The sequence below is a fragment of the Mustela nigripes genome, chromosome 8 (genome assembly GCF_022355385.1).
Source record: "Mustela nigripes isolate SB6536 chromosome 8, MUSNIG.SB6536, whole genome shotgun sequence".
Lineage (NCBI taxonomy): Eukaryota > Metazoa > Chordata > Mammalia > Carnivora > Mustelidae > Mustela > Mustela nigripes.
Window position 1 is genome coordinate 90,998,980 of NC_081564.1, and position 11,599 is coordinate 91,010,578.

The following is an 11,599-nucleotide window of genomic DNA, read 5'->3' on the forward strand; positions in this document are numbered from 1 at the left end:
CGGTCCTTGGCCCAAGCCAGGTTCTGAACACGAGGCAGAAAGCGACCCTAATGGGAGCTTTACTGGGTCTTGATGGGACCTGAATCAGCCTGAATATTGTGGGATTGTTAAGAAAGTTGCTGGAAATATCTTCATTGCCGGTAAATGTAGTCCTTTGAAGAGTGAAACCGTTGGGATTTGAATTCGGTGTGGCGGTGAGGAAAGCAGGCAGGACAGGGGAGTGCGGGGCAGGGAGAGCCGCACCCAGGGCCCGGGGGTGAGCTGGCACCTCCCCCTGCTTATGTGTTTGTTCTAGAAGAGGGACCTTTATTACCCAGCAGCCCCCAACTCTCTGAGCATTCGTAATGAACCTCGGGCATGGAAGCCTTCCATTTTGTAATTTGTTTAATTAAGGAAAAGTCACGCTTTAGGTGACTCTTTTTTTTAAAACAAAAGATTTATGTTTTTTCTTTTCTCATTGACTTATGGTTACTGACAGACTGGGTTACCTGAAGGCCCTCTTAGGGTATTCTGGGAGTTGGGGGGGCCATTCCTGTGCTACAGCCCTTGTCTTCCGGACCCTAAGAGGAGACGGCTCACACACATGCCGGGCAGACCCGCCTCACTCCGCTGTTTCTCCAGAACCCCAAGTCCCCCCGCCCCGCGCCCTGGGCGGTTCAAGCCTCGAGCTCCAGGCGTCCAGGAGCAGGGGCTGAGTCCAACAGGCTGGTGAGGAGGCCCCCAGACCTGCTCTGCTGATGGTAGATTTGTTTTTTAAATCTTGGGATCACCTTCCTGCCAACAAAGTTAGTGCGCTCTCTCTTTCTCTTTCTCTTCTAAGTTAATTTTTTAACTAGTCTTTACTCCCAGTGTGGGCTCAGAATCACAGTCCCGAGGTCAGCATTGCACTGGGCCAGCGAGGCGCCCGTCTCTAAAATAAATTGCAGACGCGCATAGCACTGTTTTCACTGGTCAGGAAATGCGGGGTCTGGTCCGTGAAACCTCCTTGGAGGCCCGGACAAGCTGGGAGAGTCCGGGGGCTGGGGAGGCCCGGGAACCCATCCCAGGGGCCTCACAGATTCCTCACGGGCGTGGCTTCATGACACACGTTTGTCGTCTCAAACATGATGTCTAGAACTCTCCACCACCCTCGCGCCGCACGCTCTGCCCGCCCGTACTTGCGGGTTTCTCTCTAACGGGAAACACGTTCTTCCCGGGTCCCAGGTCCTCACCCCCACGCAGGGACGAGCGCTCGAACGCGGGCCCACAGGAAGCGTGTGCACACCAGTCGGGGCGGGCCAGGGCCTGGGGGCCTCCTCCGTCTGGGAGGGTCTGGCAGGGTTTTCCCTGTGGTTGGGATGGTGGCACCTGGAGGTCAGAGGTGCTCAGGGAGCAGGCCGGGGGCCACTCCCAGCTGCTGCTCGGAGACCTCCGGGAAGGCACAGCCCCTTGTGCCTGTGGCTCCTCGGGCGCCCCCCACCGTCATCCACCCCGACAGCCAAAGGGGAGCCGACAGCACGGCAGGGCGGCACCGCGGTTCTCTCTGGGTGGAGCCCAGAAAGTGCGCGTGGCCAGCCCAGAGGAGGGGCGGCCCGGTGGTGCGTCGGGGGCAGACACAGAGCAGGAGGGGCTGGGGTAGGACCCACATGCTCCCAGGTGCCAGGGACGGGTGACGGCCACAAAGGGGTGTGTGTCCGGCCTGTGCCGGCACATAATCGAGGTGTCCCGGCACATGCGGTGGCCCAGAGGGCAGGAGTCTGTGCCGGTCATGAGCCACATGCCAGGACGGAGGGGGACACGGTCCCTGTAACTCAGGCTCAACTGCATGTTGGACATCGTAAAGTTACTGTGGACATCTGCGTTCTGAGACCCTGCCCTATAAGTGTGTAAAACGAACTCACACTGGCTTTACTAACACCATCAGTGTCGGTCCCTCGGTGAGCTCGGTTGTCAGCTTGGCCTGTGGCTCCTGCGCTGCAGACTGTGGACGCCTGCGGGTGTGTGTGAGCCGGGCCCGGACGCACGTGTGTGCTTGTGCGCAAACGTAGCGTGTGGAGATGCGCTTGGGTGTGGAAGTGCGTTGTGTCTGGTACAGGCAAAGCTGTGCAGGACGCGCTCACGCGGGAAAGGAGCCGCCTGGTGGATGGAGTCTCCCCGACGGCTTCACGGAGGGAGCGCTGCCTGGCGTTCACACCCCTGCGCTCCTGACAGGTCCTGTGTGCCGGGCAGACCGTCCGTGGACCAGCCTGCCTTCTACGGGGATGGCCCCCCGCGCCCCCCCTCTGCCCAGGTCCCTCTGGGTCCTCCTGGACGACACCCCACCAGGCCACTGGGCCGCAGTCTGGCAGGTGTGGTGTGGAAGGCCATGCGCCCTGGTGATGCCTGTGGCCCCCAGGCCACCTCTTCCTGAGGAACGTTCTCTGTGAAACATCTTTCCTGGGTTTTTACCTCCTTGTTTGATTTTTGCAAGGACTGTCGTTTTAAACTTCAGGTGGCGGTTTGATTTTTGCAAGGACTGTCGTTTTAAACTTCAGGTGGCGGTGTCTGTGTTGGGGCCGCCACGATCCAGCAAACATGGGGCAGGGTCTCAGGAAGGCGGCCCCGGGGCCTTCTCTCATGCCCCGTGTCAGGGACCCTGTGCGCCCTGCGGTCAGTGGGAGCAGAGGGGGGACCGCGACGGGAGGTGGGCAGCTCGCGGCTGGGTGTGTGAGAGCGCGGTCTCGTCCAGGCACAGTGGTCCTGACGGGACCCCGTTTGGTCCCAGGAAGCTTCTGGTCTGCTCCCTCTTCCTGAGCAGGGCTCTCCCCTCAGGGCATTTTGGCAGGGACCCTGGTATCTGGTATCTGGTGCCCTCTTGGCAAGGGGGCGGGCCTTTGTGTGTTCCCGGGGCCCCCTGTGAGGGGCCTGGAGGAGGAAAGGCCATTTAGGGAATAGCAGACAGGTTTCCCTGGGGGCTTTCCGGGCAGCAGAAGCAAGAACTTCTTGATAGCAGGGAAGGTGAGAGCCTGGTTGCCGCAGGGAGTGGCCAGGCTCCTCCTGGAAAGAAGTAACAGGAGATGTAGACGCCCCTCCGTTCGGGGCAGACTGTTTCTGTCTGTCCGCGGTGCGGTTTGGACCAGTTCTCCCAGACCCTTGATGTCCCGCGGTTGGTCCCTCGTGAGTCTCTGCTCCCCAGCCCCACAGAAGGGGGCCCTGCCCAGAACCGCCTGCCTTCAGGGATGAGTGCTAACCCAGGCCCGTGTCCGGTTTCCTGGGCGCTTCCATTATTTAGAGGCTTGGAACGCTCCCCTCTAGGTGCGCGGTAACCAGGTACAAGATGTCATAAAATGTCTTTTCAAATAGGAAATCCAGAAATGTGGTTTTTCTGTTAAAAATTACTAATTACACTAGTAATGATTTTCAAAATATAGTGTATTGAGGTTATAATTAATACATAATGATTCTTCAATCTAGCTGTGCATCAATGTCCTCTGCTTTTTTTACTTTAAACATGGGTTTTTAGGCCACGAGCTGCCGTCAGAATTTACGCGGGAGAGATCCGGGCATCTGTATTGCTTCCTGATCCCTGAGCGGTCTCTATGGCTACTGGTTAAGGCACCTTGACGGTGATTAGCTTGTTAAGTCTCTTTAAATGTTCAGGTTCCTGTAGCTAAAACCCACCCAGCCACCACCCACCCATCCGTCTGTTTAACATAGGGGGACATTTTCTGTGCCAGGCACAGTCTTAGGCTCCAGAGACAGCCAGGAAGCAAAGAGGACGGGGCAGGCAGAGGTTCCCGCCCGCACGGAGCTCGCCCTCTGGTGAAGAGGTCCATTGAGATGACGCTGGGTGTTGAGGAAGACGGGAGCCAGCAGGACGCCGCGGGCTGTGGGTTGGGGACCGAAACCTGGGAGGTGGCCGGGGAAGGCAGCTTCCGGAGAGGGAAGGAGGGGCGGCCCTGTAAAGGCAGGGCCCGTGGGCCCAGGGACGCCGGCAGAAGCCTGAGGGTGCTGGGAAGGGCCGTGGGTGCCCTTGTGCTGGAGAGCAGAGGAGGGAGGATGGGTCTGGGCCTCGTGGGCCCGGAGGGGGCCCTCGGAGCAGTGCGAGCTGAGTGGCGGCTCACCGCTGTGTCCTGGGGTACAGCCCCGGGCCTGTGCGGTGCCGACAGGCTCGCCAGGCTGTGGCGTGTTTTCTGATGACCGGCCCCTCACGCCGTCTCTTCTCTGTCCCCTTTCTAGAGCACTATAGCTATGCCTCCCCTGGCGTCAGCTCCGCTCTGCTTCCCGGCTCGGCTCAGCCCTCGCTGCCGGCTCCAGGCCACAACCTGCAGATCTCGGCCCCAGGCGTGCCGGCCACCGCGGCCGGTCAGCCCCCGGGCTATGGGGGGGCCGTGGACAGCGGGCCCTCGAGCTACTTCCTCTCCTCCGGCCACGTCAGGCCCAATGGGGCCCCCGCCCTGGAGAGCCCCCGCATCGAGATCACGTCGTACATGGGGCTGCACCACGGCAACAACCAGTGTTTCCACGACGTGGAGGTGGAAGACATCCTTCCCGGCTCCAGGCGGCCTCCCTCCACGGCCACCCTGAGTCTGCCCAACCTGGAGGCCTACCGGGACCCCTCCTGCCTGAGCCCCGCCAGCAGCCTGTCCTCCCGCAGCTGCAACTCCGAGGCCTCGTCCTACGAGTCCAACTTCTCGTACCCGTACGCGTCCCCACAGACGTCCCCATGGCAGTCGCCCTGTGTGTCCCCCAAGACCACGGACCCCGAGGAGGGCTTCCCGCGCGGCCTGGGGGCCTGCGGCTTGCTCGGCTCCCCCCGGCACTCACCCTCCACCTCGCCCCGCACGAGCGTCACGGAGGAGAGCTGGCTGGGGGCCCGCACGTCCCGGCCCCCGTCCCCCTGCAACAAGAGGAAGTACGGCCTCAACGGCCGGCAGCCGTCCTGCTCGCCGCACCGGTCGCCCACGCCGTCCCCGCGCAGCTCGCCGCGGGTCAGCGTCACCGACGACACGTGGCTGGGCAACAGCACCCAGTACACCAGCTCGGCCATCGTGGCCGCCATCAACGCCCTCAGCACCGACGGCAGCCTGGAGCTGGACGGCGTCCCCGTGAAGGCGCGCAAGACCACCCCGGACCACTGTCCCTCGGTGGCGCTCAAGGTGGAGCCGGCCGGCGAGGACCTGGGGACCACGCCGCCCACGGCCGAGTTCCTGCCCGAGGAGTACCCGTCCTTCCAGCACGTCCGGAAGGGCGCCTTCTGTGACCAGTACCTGTCGGTGCCGCAGCACCCCTACCAGTGGGCCCGGCCCCGGTCCCCGACAGCCTACGGCAGGTGAGCGCGGCCGGTTTCTTGGGTCCGGGGGTGGGGGCCCGGGGGCGGGGGTCCGGGGGCAGGCCTCGCCTGCTCTGGCTGTGGAGACGCCGTCTGTCCCCGCGGGCGCCCGGCGCCCCACCACCTGCCTGTGTCTGCGTCCAAGCCCCCTTCCCACGAGGACCCCCGGGAAGGCCTCGTCCTCACAGAATAGCCTCCTTCAAGGTCCCAGGCCCTCCTCAGGCCGTGTTCCCAGGGCAGGGGGTCGGGCTGCAGTGGGAGAATCCCGGTGGGGACAGGCCTGTCCCCAACAGAGACCGGCACCTCCGTGCACTCGCTGTTTTGAGTTGTTTTTTCTTTTACTAAAACCAAATGACGCTTTCCTGCTTGCGTGTCAGCCTCCGCCGCACCCGCTTCCTCCTCCCTCCTAAGGGCTGCCGCGGGAGCGTGCAGATGGGGCTCGGCTCGGCGGCTCCCCAGAGCGGCAGGGCCCGCTCCCCGCAGCCGGCAGCACCACGCGGTGCCGGGTCCCAGGAGACAGGCGCCCGCTCCCTGGCAGTCTGGTGACGAGATGCTCAGCGGTGCTCCCAGCGCAGCCGCCCAGGTTGTTGACTTTCTTCCTGGCAGCGAGCAGGCGGCCGTCCCTCCGCTGGGCCTACTCACTCGGCCGCTGTTTTTATTTTTAACTAAACTGCTTTCCCGACAGGTGGGCCGCTAATGACCCCTGGCAGAATGCTTTCTGCTCTGGGATTTTTATCAGGCACGAACACGCGCCTCACTCGCGGGTGTGCCCCCCTCCCCAGGAAGCACAGCTGCTCGCGTGGGGCCCGGCATCCTGGGCTCCGCCGTCGCGTTCCCCGTCGCTCTTCTGCTGGAGGGCCTTCTGGAAGCAGTTCCGGGGAGCGGGGCCCGCGGGTTCCAGCAGCGCGCACCCTGCGGTGAGGAAGGCCAGCCGGCAGAGTGACGCGGTTGTGCGTGTGGGCGGCTCTGCTGAGAGCCGTGTCAGGGCAAGGGCCTGGGACCCGGCTGCGGCTGCAGGGGGGTCATTGAGCTGTAGGTTCCGGGCAAGCCCAGCTGCACCTTCTGAAAGTCTGTGGCAAAACCCCAGCAGGACACAGACAGTCCCTAGGACACTGAGACGGTCAGTGCCTCCTTTCTAGTGGCGTGTGGTGTAGACGAGGTGCCAGTCAAGACAAAACGAGGAGGCACGGCTTCCCCTGATTTCTCCTGACTGGTGTTAGATGTGTCCACGTTTCTACCCCAACGTGCGCACAGGTCTCATCGAACAAGCGTATCTCGGCACCGGGCTTTAATGCACGACATGGGAATTTTTAAAAACCTGTTTTGGAGGCGCTTAAAAAAATTTAAGGACAGGTTATGCCCACTGTATTCTCTCTATAATTATTAAGTAAAAATAAGATTATTTCGAAGCTAACTAGCTCGACACCGGGCTCGCACGGTGCGGTTCACCACCACCTGCGTTTTCATGGACCATGAAGGCCACAGTCTCGTGACTCTGGGGCCCTCTCTAGATCCTGCGGTCAGGACTGCAGGTGGTCTGGTCTCCAAGGCACAGGGCCGTGTGGCCATGTCGCTCAGCTCCGTGTGTTGGTCTGTGCTCGGGCTGTGGTCACAGCGCCACTGGCCAGTGGCTTCACAACACACGTTGGTTTTCTGGGGTCAGAGGTTCGGGCGCCAGCAGGGAGCAGCTCTTCTGAGGCTCAGACGGCTACGCCTCTTCTGTGCTCATGTCTGTGCCCACATGTCGCCAGTTTATGAGGACGCCAGCCACTGGACCAGGACCCACCCAGTGACCGCACAAGAATGTGACCTGTGTCCAAACACGGCCACGTTCTGAGGTCCCGGGGTGAGGACCCTGAGGCCTGAGTCTTGGGGGACGGAGTTTGGCCCAGAACAGCCGGCATCGCGTCTGCTTGAGGACGGCAGGGTGCCTCTGACCGCGGCCCGCTGCCTGCTCTCCGGAGGCTCACTGGGCCCGGGGGGCGTCTGCGGGGATCAGGGCTCTGGGCAGGTCACCATGGGTACAGACCTGCCGAGTCTGACTGCGCAGTCGGGACATGCGCCGCCGCCCTTGTGTTCGGACCTCCAGCAGGGATCGCATGGTCCCCGGGGGCAGATGTTCCCTGGTGGGGTCAGGTGGGGGGAGCGGGCGCCCGACATTCCCGTGAGCTCAGCCAGCAAACAAAACCCGTGGAGGCCCCCAGCTCCCCTCAGGAGGTGGGAAGCTAACCTTTCCCCCTGTTTTGGTTCCACATGGAAATGTGTTTCCTGGTCCCTGTTCTGTTCCCGGCAGGTCCTGTCAGCTGGCGCCCCGGGGCAGCTGGGGCCAGGGTCAAACAAGAGGTCAGGGCGTTGTCCCCACAGGCGAGGGTGGCCCGGCCAGACTTCCTGTCACACTCCCGCCCGCTCCGAGGAGGTCAGCAGGGTCTCCCCGGTGTAGCCCCAGGGCCGCGTTTTGCACGGTTCTAGAATCTGGAACGGAGGATTTGCCACCCGTCTGCCTTTCCTGTCACTGCGTGTGGCTTTAACTCTGTCCTGCCAGGAAAAGGAGCTTTTTAATGAAAAGTGTGCTGCACTAGCCTTTCCCAAGGACTTTGGGTGCTTTGGGGTCTTTTACCTGGCTGGGGGGTTTCTTTCTCCAAACAGCCTTTATGGTGACGCCCCCACCCCCCTGCAGAGCGTTCTGATAGGCCCGCAGCAGTCACGGACGACCCTTCCTCCTGCCTTTGATGAAGTTATGTCGGTGAAGCTAACAATAGTATTTGACATAACTTTGTAGTTTTATAGTTTAAATTTCTTGTAGAGTTTAACAGAATGACATATCTGTTCTTAAAACTTGGGAGAGGCACAGAAATCGCAATGACCTGCTAGAGTCCCCCCACCCCCCGAAAACCCAGAATTGTAAGCTGTTTTAAGTTTGCTCAGAGGAGAGGGTCTCTGGGATGAGGTTGCCAGTGGGAACAACCAGCTTCACAGGTCAGCCTTGATACCCTGCTGGGGCCGCTGGTGTGTGTGCAGAGGTGGGGGTGCTGGAGAGAACCGTGTGTGCAGAGGTGGGGGTGCTGGAGAGAACCCTGTGTGCAGAGGTGGGGGTGCTGGGGGGGGGGTCGGGGCCGGGGAGAACCACGTGTGCAGGGCGGGGCTGGGGAGGGCCGCGTGTGCACCGCTTGCCACGGAAGGCGTGATGTGAGAGGTCTGAGCTCTGAGCAGCTTTTCAGAGCCTTGGGCGACGTTCAGTCTTGGGACGAACTTCCTTCTGGTTTCTCAGAGTTCACAGCTGACGCCCTGAGAAGGTTCCTTGCGGTGAGTCCTGACTCCCAGCTTGAGATGAGCCTGGGGTCTGCATCCGGTTCGTGGACGCCAGCCACGGGTGGGAGGCTGGGGAGCGTCTGCCCGACCTCTCCGGGGCCTTTCCCAGGATGTGGCCCTTCCTTCTGCTTTTTTTTTTTTTTTTAATTTTGTTTATTTATTTGACAGACAGAAAACACAAGTAAGCAGAGAGAGGCAGGCAGAGAGAGAGAGAGGAAGAAGCAGGCTCCCTGCTAAGCAGAGAGCCCGATGCGGGGCTTGATCCCAGGACCCTGAGATCATGACCTGAGCCGAAGGCAGAGTGAGCCACCCAGGCGCCCCCCTTCCTTCTGCTCTTGATGGGATGTCGCGAGTGTGTGTTCATGGCACAAGAGGAGAGAGGAACTCAGGTACTCGTGTGCTCCTGGAGCGGAGAAATAGTTTGGATCTTTATGGCTCCCCGGTTGGATTTTGAAGTCAAACCACTGAGACGTGAGCCGCGGGTGGTTCTGCAGAAACTCGGAGCACGGGAGGTGCCGCTGTCCGTCTGACCCAGCCCGTCCTCGTCCTGCTCTGTCTGTCCTGCGCACGGGAGGCCGGGCTGTGCTCGGCGTCCCACGTCCCTGGAGTGTCACGTATGCCCCACACCGAGGTTTCGCAGACCGTGAGGAGACCTGGCTGGGAGGGAGGACCCGGAGATGCTGTCCCTGACCACAGACAAGTCAGAAATCATTTCTGCTCTGAGGAAAGTGTGTGTGAGGGTCGTGCACCCCCCACCCCCACCGCGTGTGCACTGCCCAGCGTCCGCCCCGGGGGTCACGCCGCGTCGGGTCACGCCGCGTCGGGGGACGGCCTGTCCTTGTCGCAGACCAGACCTGCCACGCGAAGTGGGGGACGTGCTTGCCCGTGTTTCCTGGGTGTTTACACGGAGCGAGTTTACAGATCGTGCCGGGGTTTGTTCGTCTATAAATCGGTCTGAGCCGTCGTCTGGGAGCTGGGGTTCGAGTCACAGGATTGGGCTGGTTTTCAGTAAAGAAAGCAACTTGCCTCAGGTCCACCTTCTCACGCAGCAGGTGTGGGGTCCGCATGCCGCCCCCACATGGGCTGCTGGGACAGGTGTCCTGAGAGGGTGTGTGCCCCGAGCCCCGCATGTCCCAGTGTGTTTGGCTCAGTGCTGCAAGGGCCCAGGCATCCGGGTGCCTCTCCACCCCACTGGGGGCGGCACTGACTCCCTCCAGCCCCAGAGCAGCTTCCCCTCGGGAGCGCAGAAGCACGCGCAGAGCTGAGAAGCGTGGAACCGTGCACAGCCTTTCCCGCCCTTGGGGTCAGGGAGGCGCGGGGGCTCTGCAGCTCTGTCCAGTGGTGGCTTTGCAGGCCGCCGAGGCAGATGGTCCAGCTACTCTCCGGGGCTTGTAAGTCGAAGCGGGCTGTGGCCAGAGCCTGTGACTGGTCAGTAGGATAACACGGGGTGTGGTCATGTGCAAAGGGGCCGCACGCCGCTGGAAAACGCCGGTTTTCTCCTGGCATCACTGTCCACGGTGACTATGGCTGTCCGTGGGGCAGGTTTGCTGCGACCGGTGCGCTGCTCCCAGCTCAGAGCCCTGCGGCGCTGTCAGGGGTGAGCACCAGGGCCTGAGAGCCTCGCATGTCCCTCCCCAGGGGCCTGGATGTGGGGGCCAAGGAGCTTGGTGCCAGGGAAGACAGCATGTTCCTTGAGGGGGAGGAGCTCGACGGCCAGCACAGGCCCCGAGCCCCGCAGTCTCAGAGCCCAGCATCCGAGCCATCTGGGCTATGCAGTGGGTGCCCTGTTGGAGCGGAGGGGACTGAGTGACCGGAGCATTACCGGGCCGCTGTCTTGGAGCCGCTCTGCAGGCTTTACGCCTCCTTCGTGCCCCGTCCTGCGGGAACTTGCAGATTCCAGATTTCTCGGCTTCTGCAAGCAATCTGGAGGGTGCCATCTGCCAAAGGGTACTGGCAGCGCTCGAAGCCCGGGGGGACGGTTGGGGGCGCGCAGGCATCTGCCCCGGGAGCTGAGGGCTGTGGCACATCACAGGGACGGCCGGAACGCCGTCCCCCACAGGCCCAGTCCGCCGTCTCGCTCTGTCATGCCTGTGCCCGCCATGCTCCTCCCTGAACGCCCCCACCCCTGCCGCGTCCACAGTCTGGGAGCAGGGGGCGGGCACGCGGCGAGGCAGGAACGAGGTTTGGACGCAGAGGCCCCCTCTCTCGGGTGAGGCTGGAACCCCCCCCGGCCGCCGGCTCCCTCTCCGCAGCTCCGACTGTGTCTGGGCTCCTGGACAAAGGCTCCTTCTCTGTGTCTCACCGAGTCGCCCGCCCAGGTGAAGGTAGGGACCATCTGGGTTTAGAGATCTGTGTGTGGGGAGAGGAGGGGTCCGTGTCTCTGGAGGGCAGAGGTGCGGCGGGCCGCGGCCCGGAGGTGTGGACGGGAAGCCCACCCCCACCCGTCTGGGCGCAGGGCAGCCCGCAGGCGGGACGCGGATGGGGGTCACGGGGTCATGGTGGCTCGGAGACGTGTCCTTGCAGTAGAGGTGCTGAGCGAGGGTGCCGTGGGGGTCCCAGAGCGGGATGACGGCCTCTGCCTCCTTGGAGGTCTCCTTGCCCGGATGGGGGCCCTGAAAGCAGGACACCGAGGGACCGCTGAGTTGTCTGAACTGTCCCTGCGCCGAGGCCGTGCTGTCCTCTCTCCCCGTGCTCTCGGTTTGTGGCTGATTATGAGTTGCACTGGTGACGGGACAGACACGGGCCTGGCCGGGCCTCCGGGAGCTGGGGGAAGATAGACAGGGCCTCTCTGGGCTCCCGGCTTCTGAGCCTGCACATGGGGCCCGGGGAGAGGCATGCAGGGCCAGAGGCCTCCTGGCGGGGTCATGCTATCCCAGGACGGGTCACTGGCCACGGAGAGGGCTGGGGGCGGGTCATGCTATCCCAGGACCGGTCACTGGCCACGGAGAGGGCTGGGGGCGGGGTCATGCTATCCCAGGACGGGTCACTGGCCACGGAGAG

At 62.5% G+C, this 11,599-nt stretch overlaps 1 protein-coding gene across 7 annotated transcripts in view; it reads left to right on the plus strand.

Moving 5' to 3' along the window:
* NFATC1 (nuclear factor of activated T cells 1) overlaps nt 1-11,599 on the plus strand; it is a 93,995-nt gene that overhangs the window by 9,637 nt on the left and 72,759 nt on the right. For all 7 annotated transcript variants that reach the window (XM_059409855.1, XM_059409858.1, XM_059409859.1 and 4 more), the window contains exon 2: nt 4,198-5,290. In XM_059409855.1, coding sequence (XP_059265838.1) covers nt 4,198-5,290 — 1,093 coding nt within the window. The remainder of the gene's footprint in view (nt 1-4,197; nt 5,291-11,599) is intronic.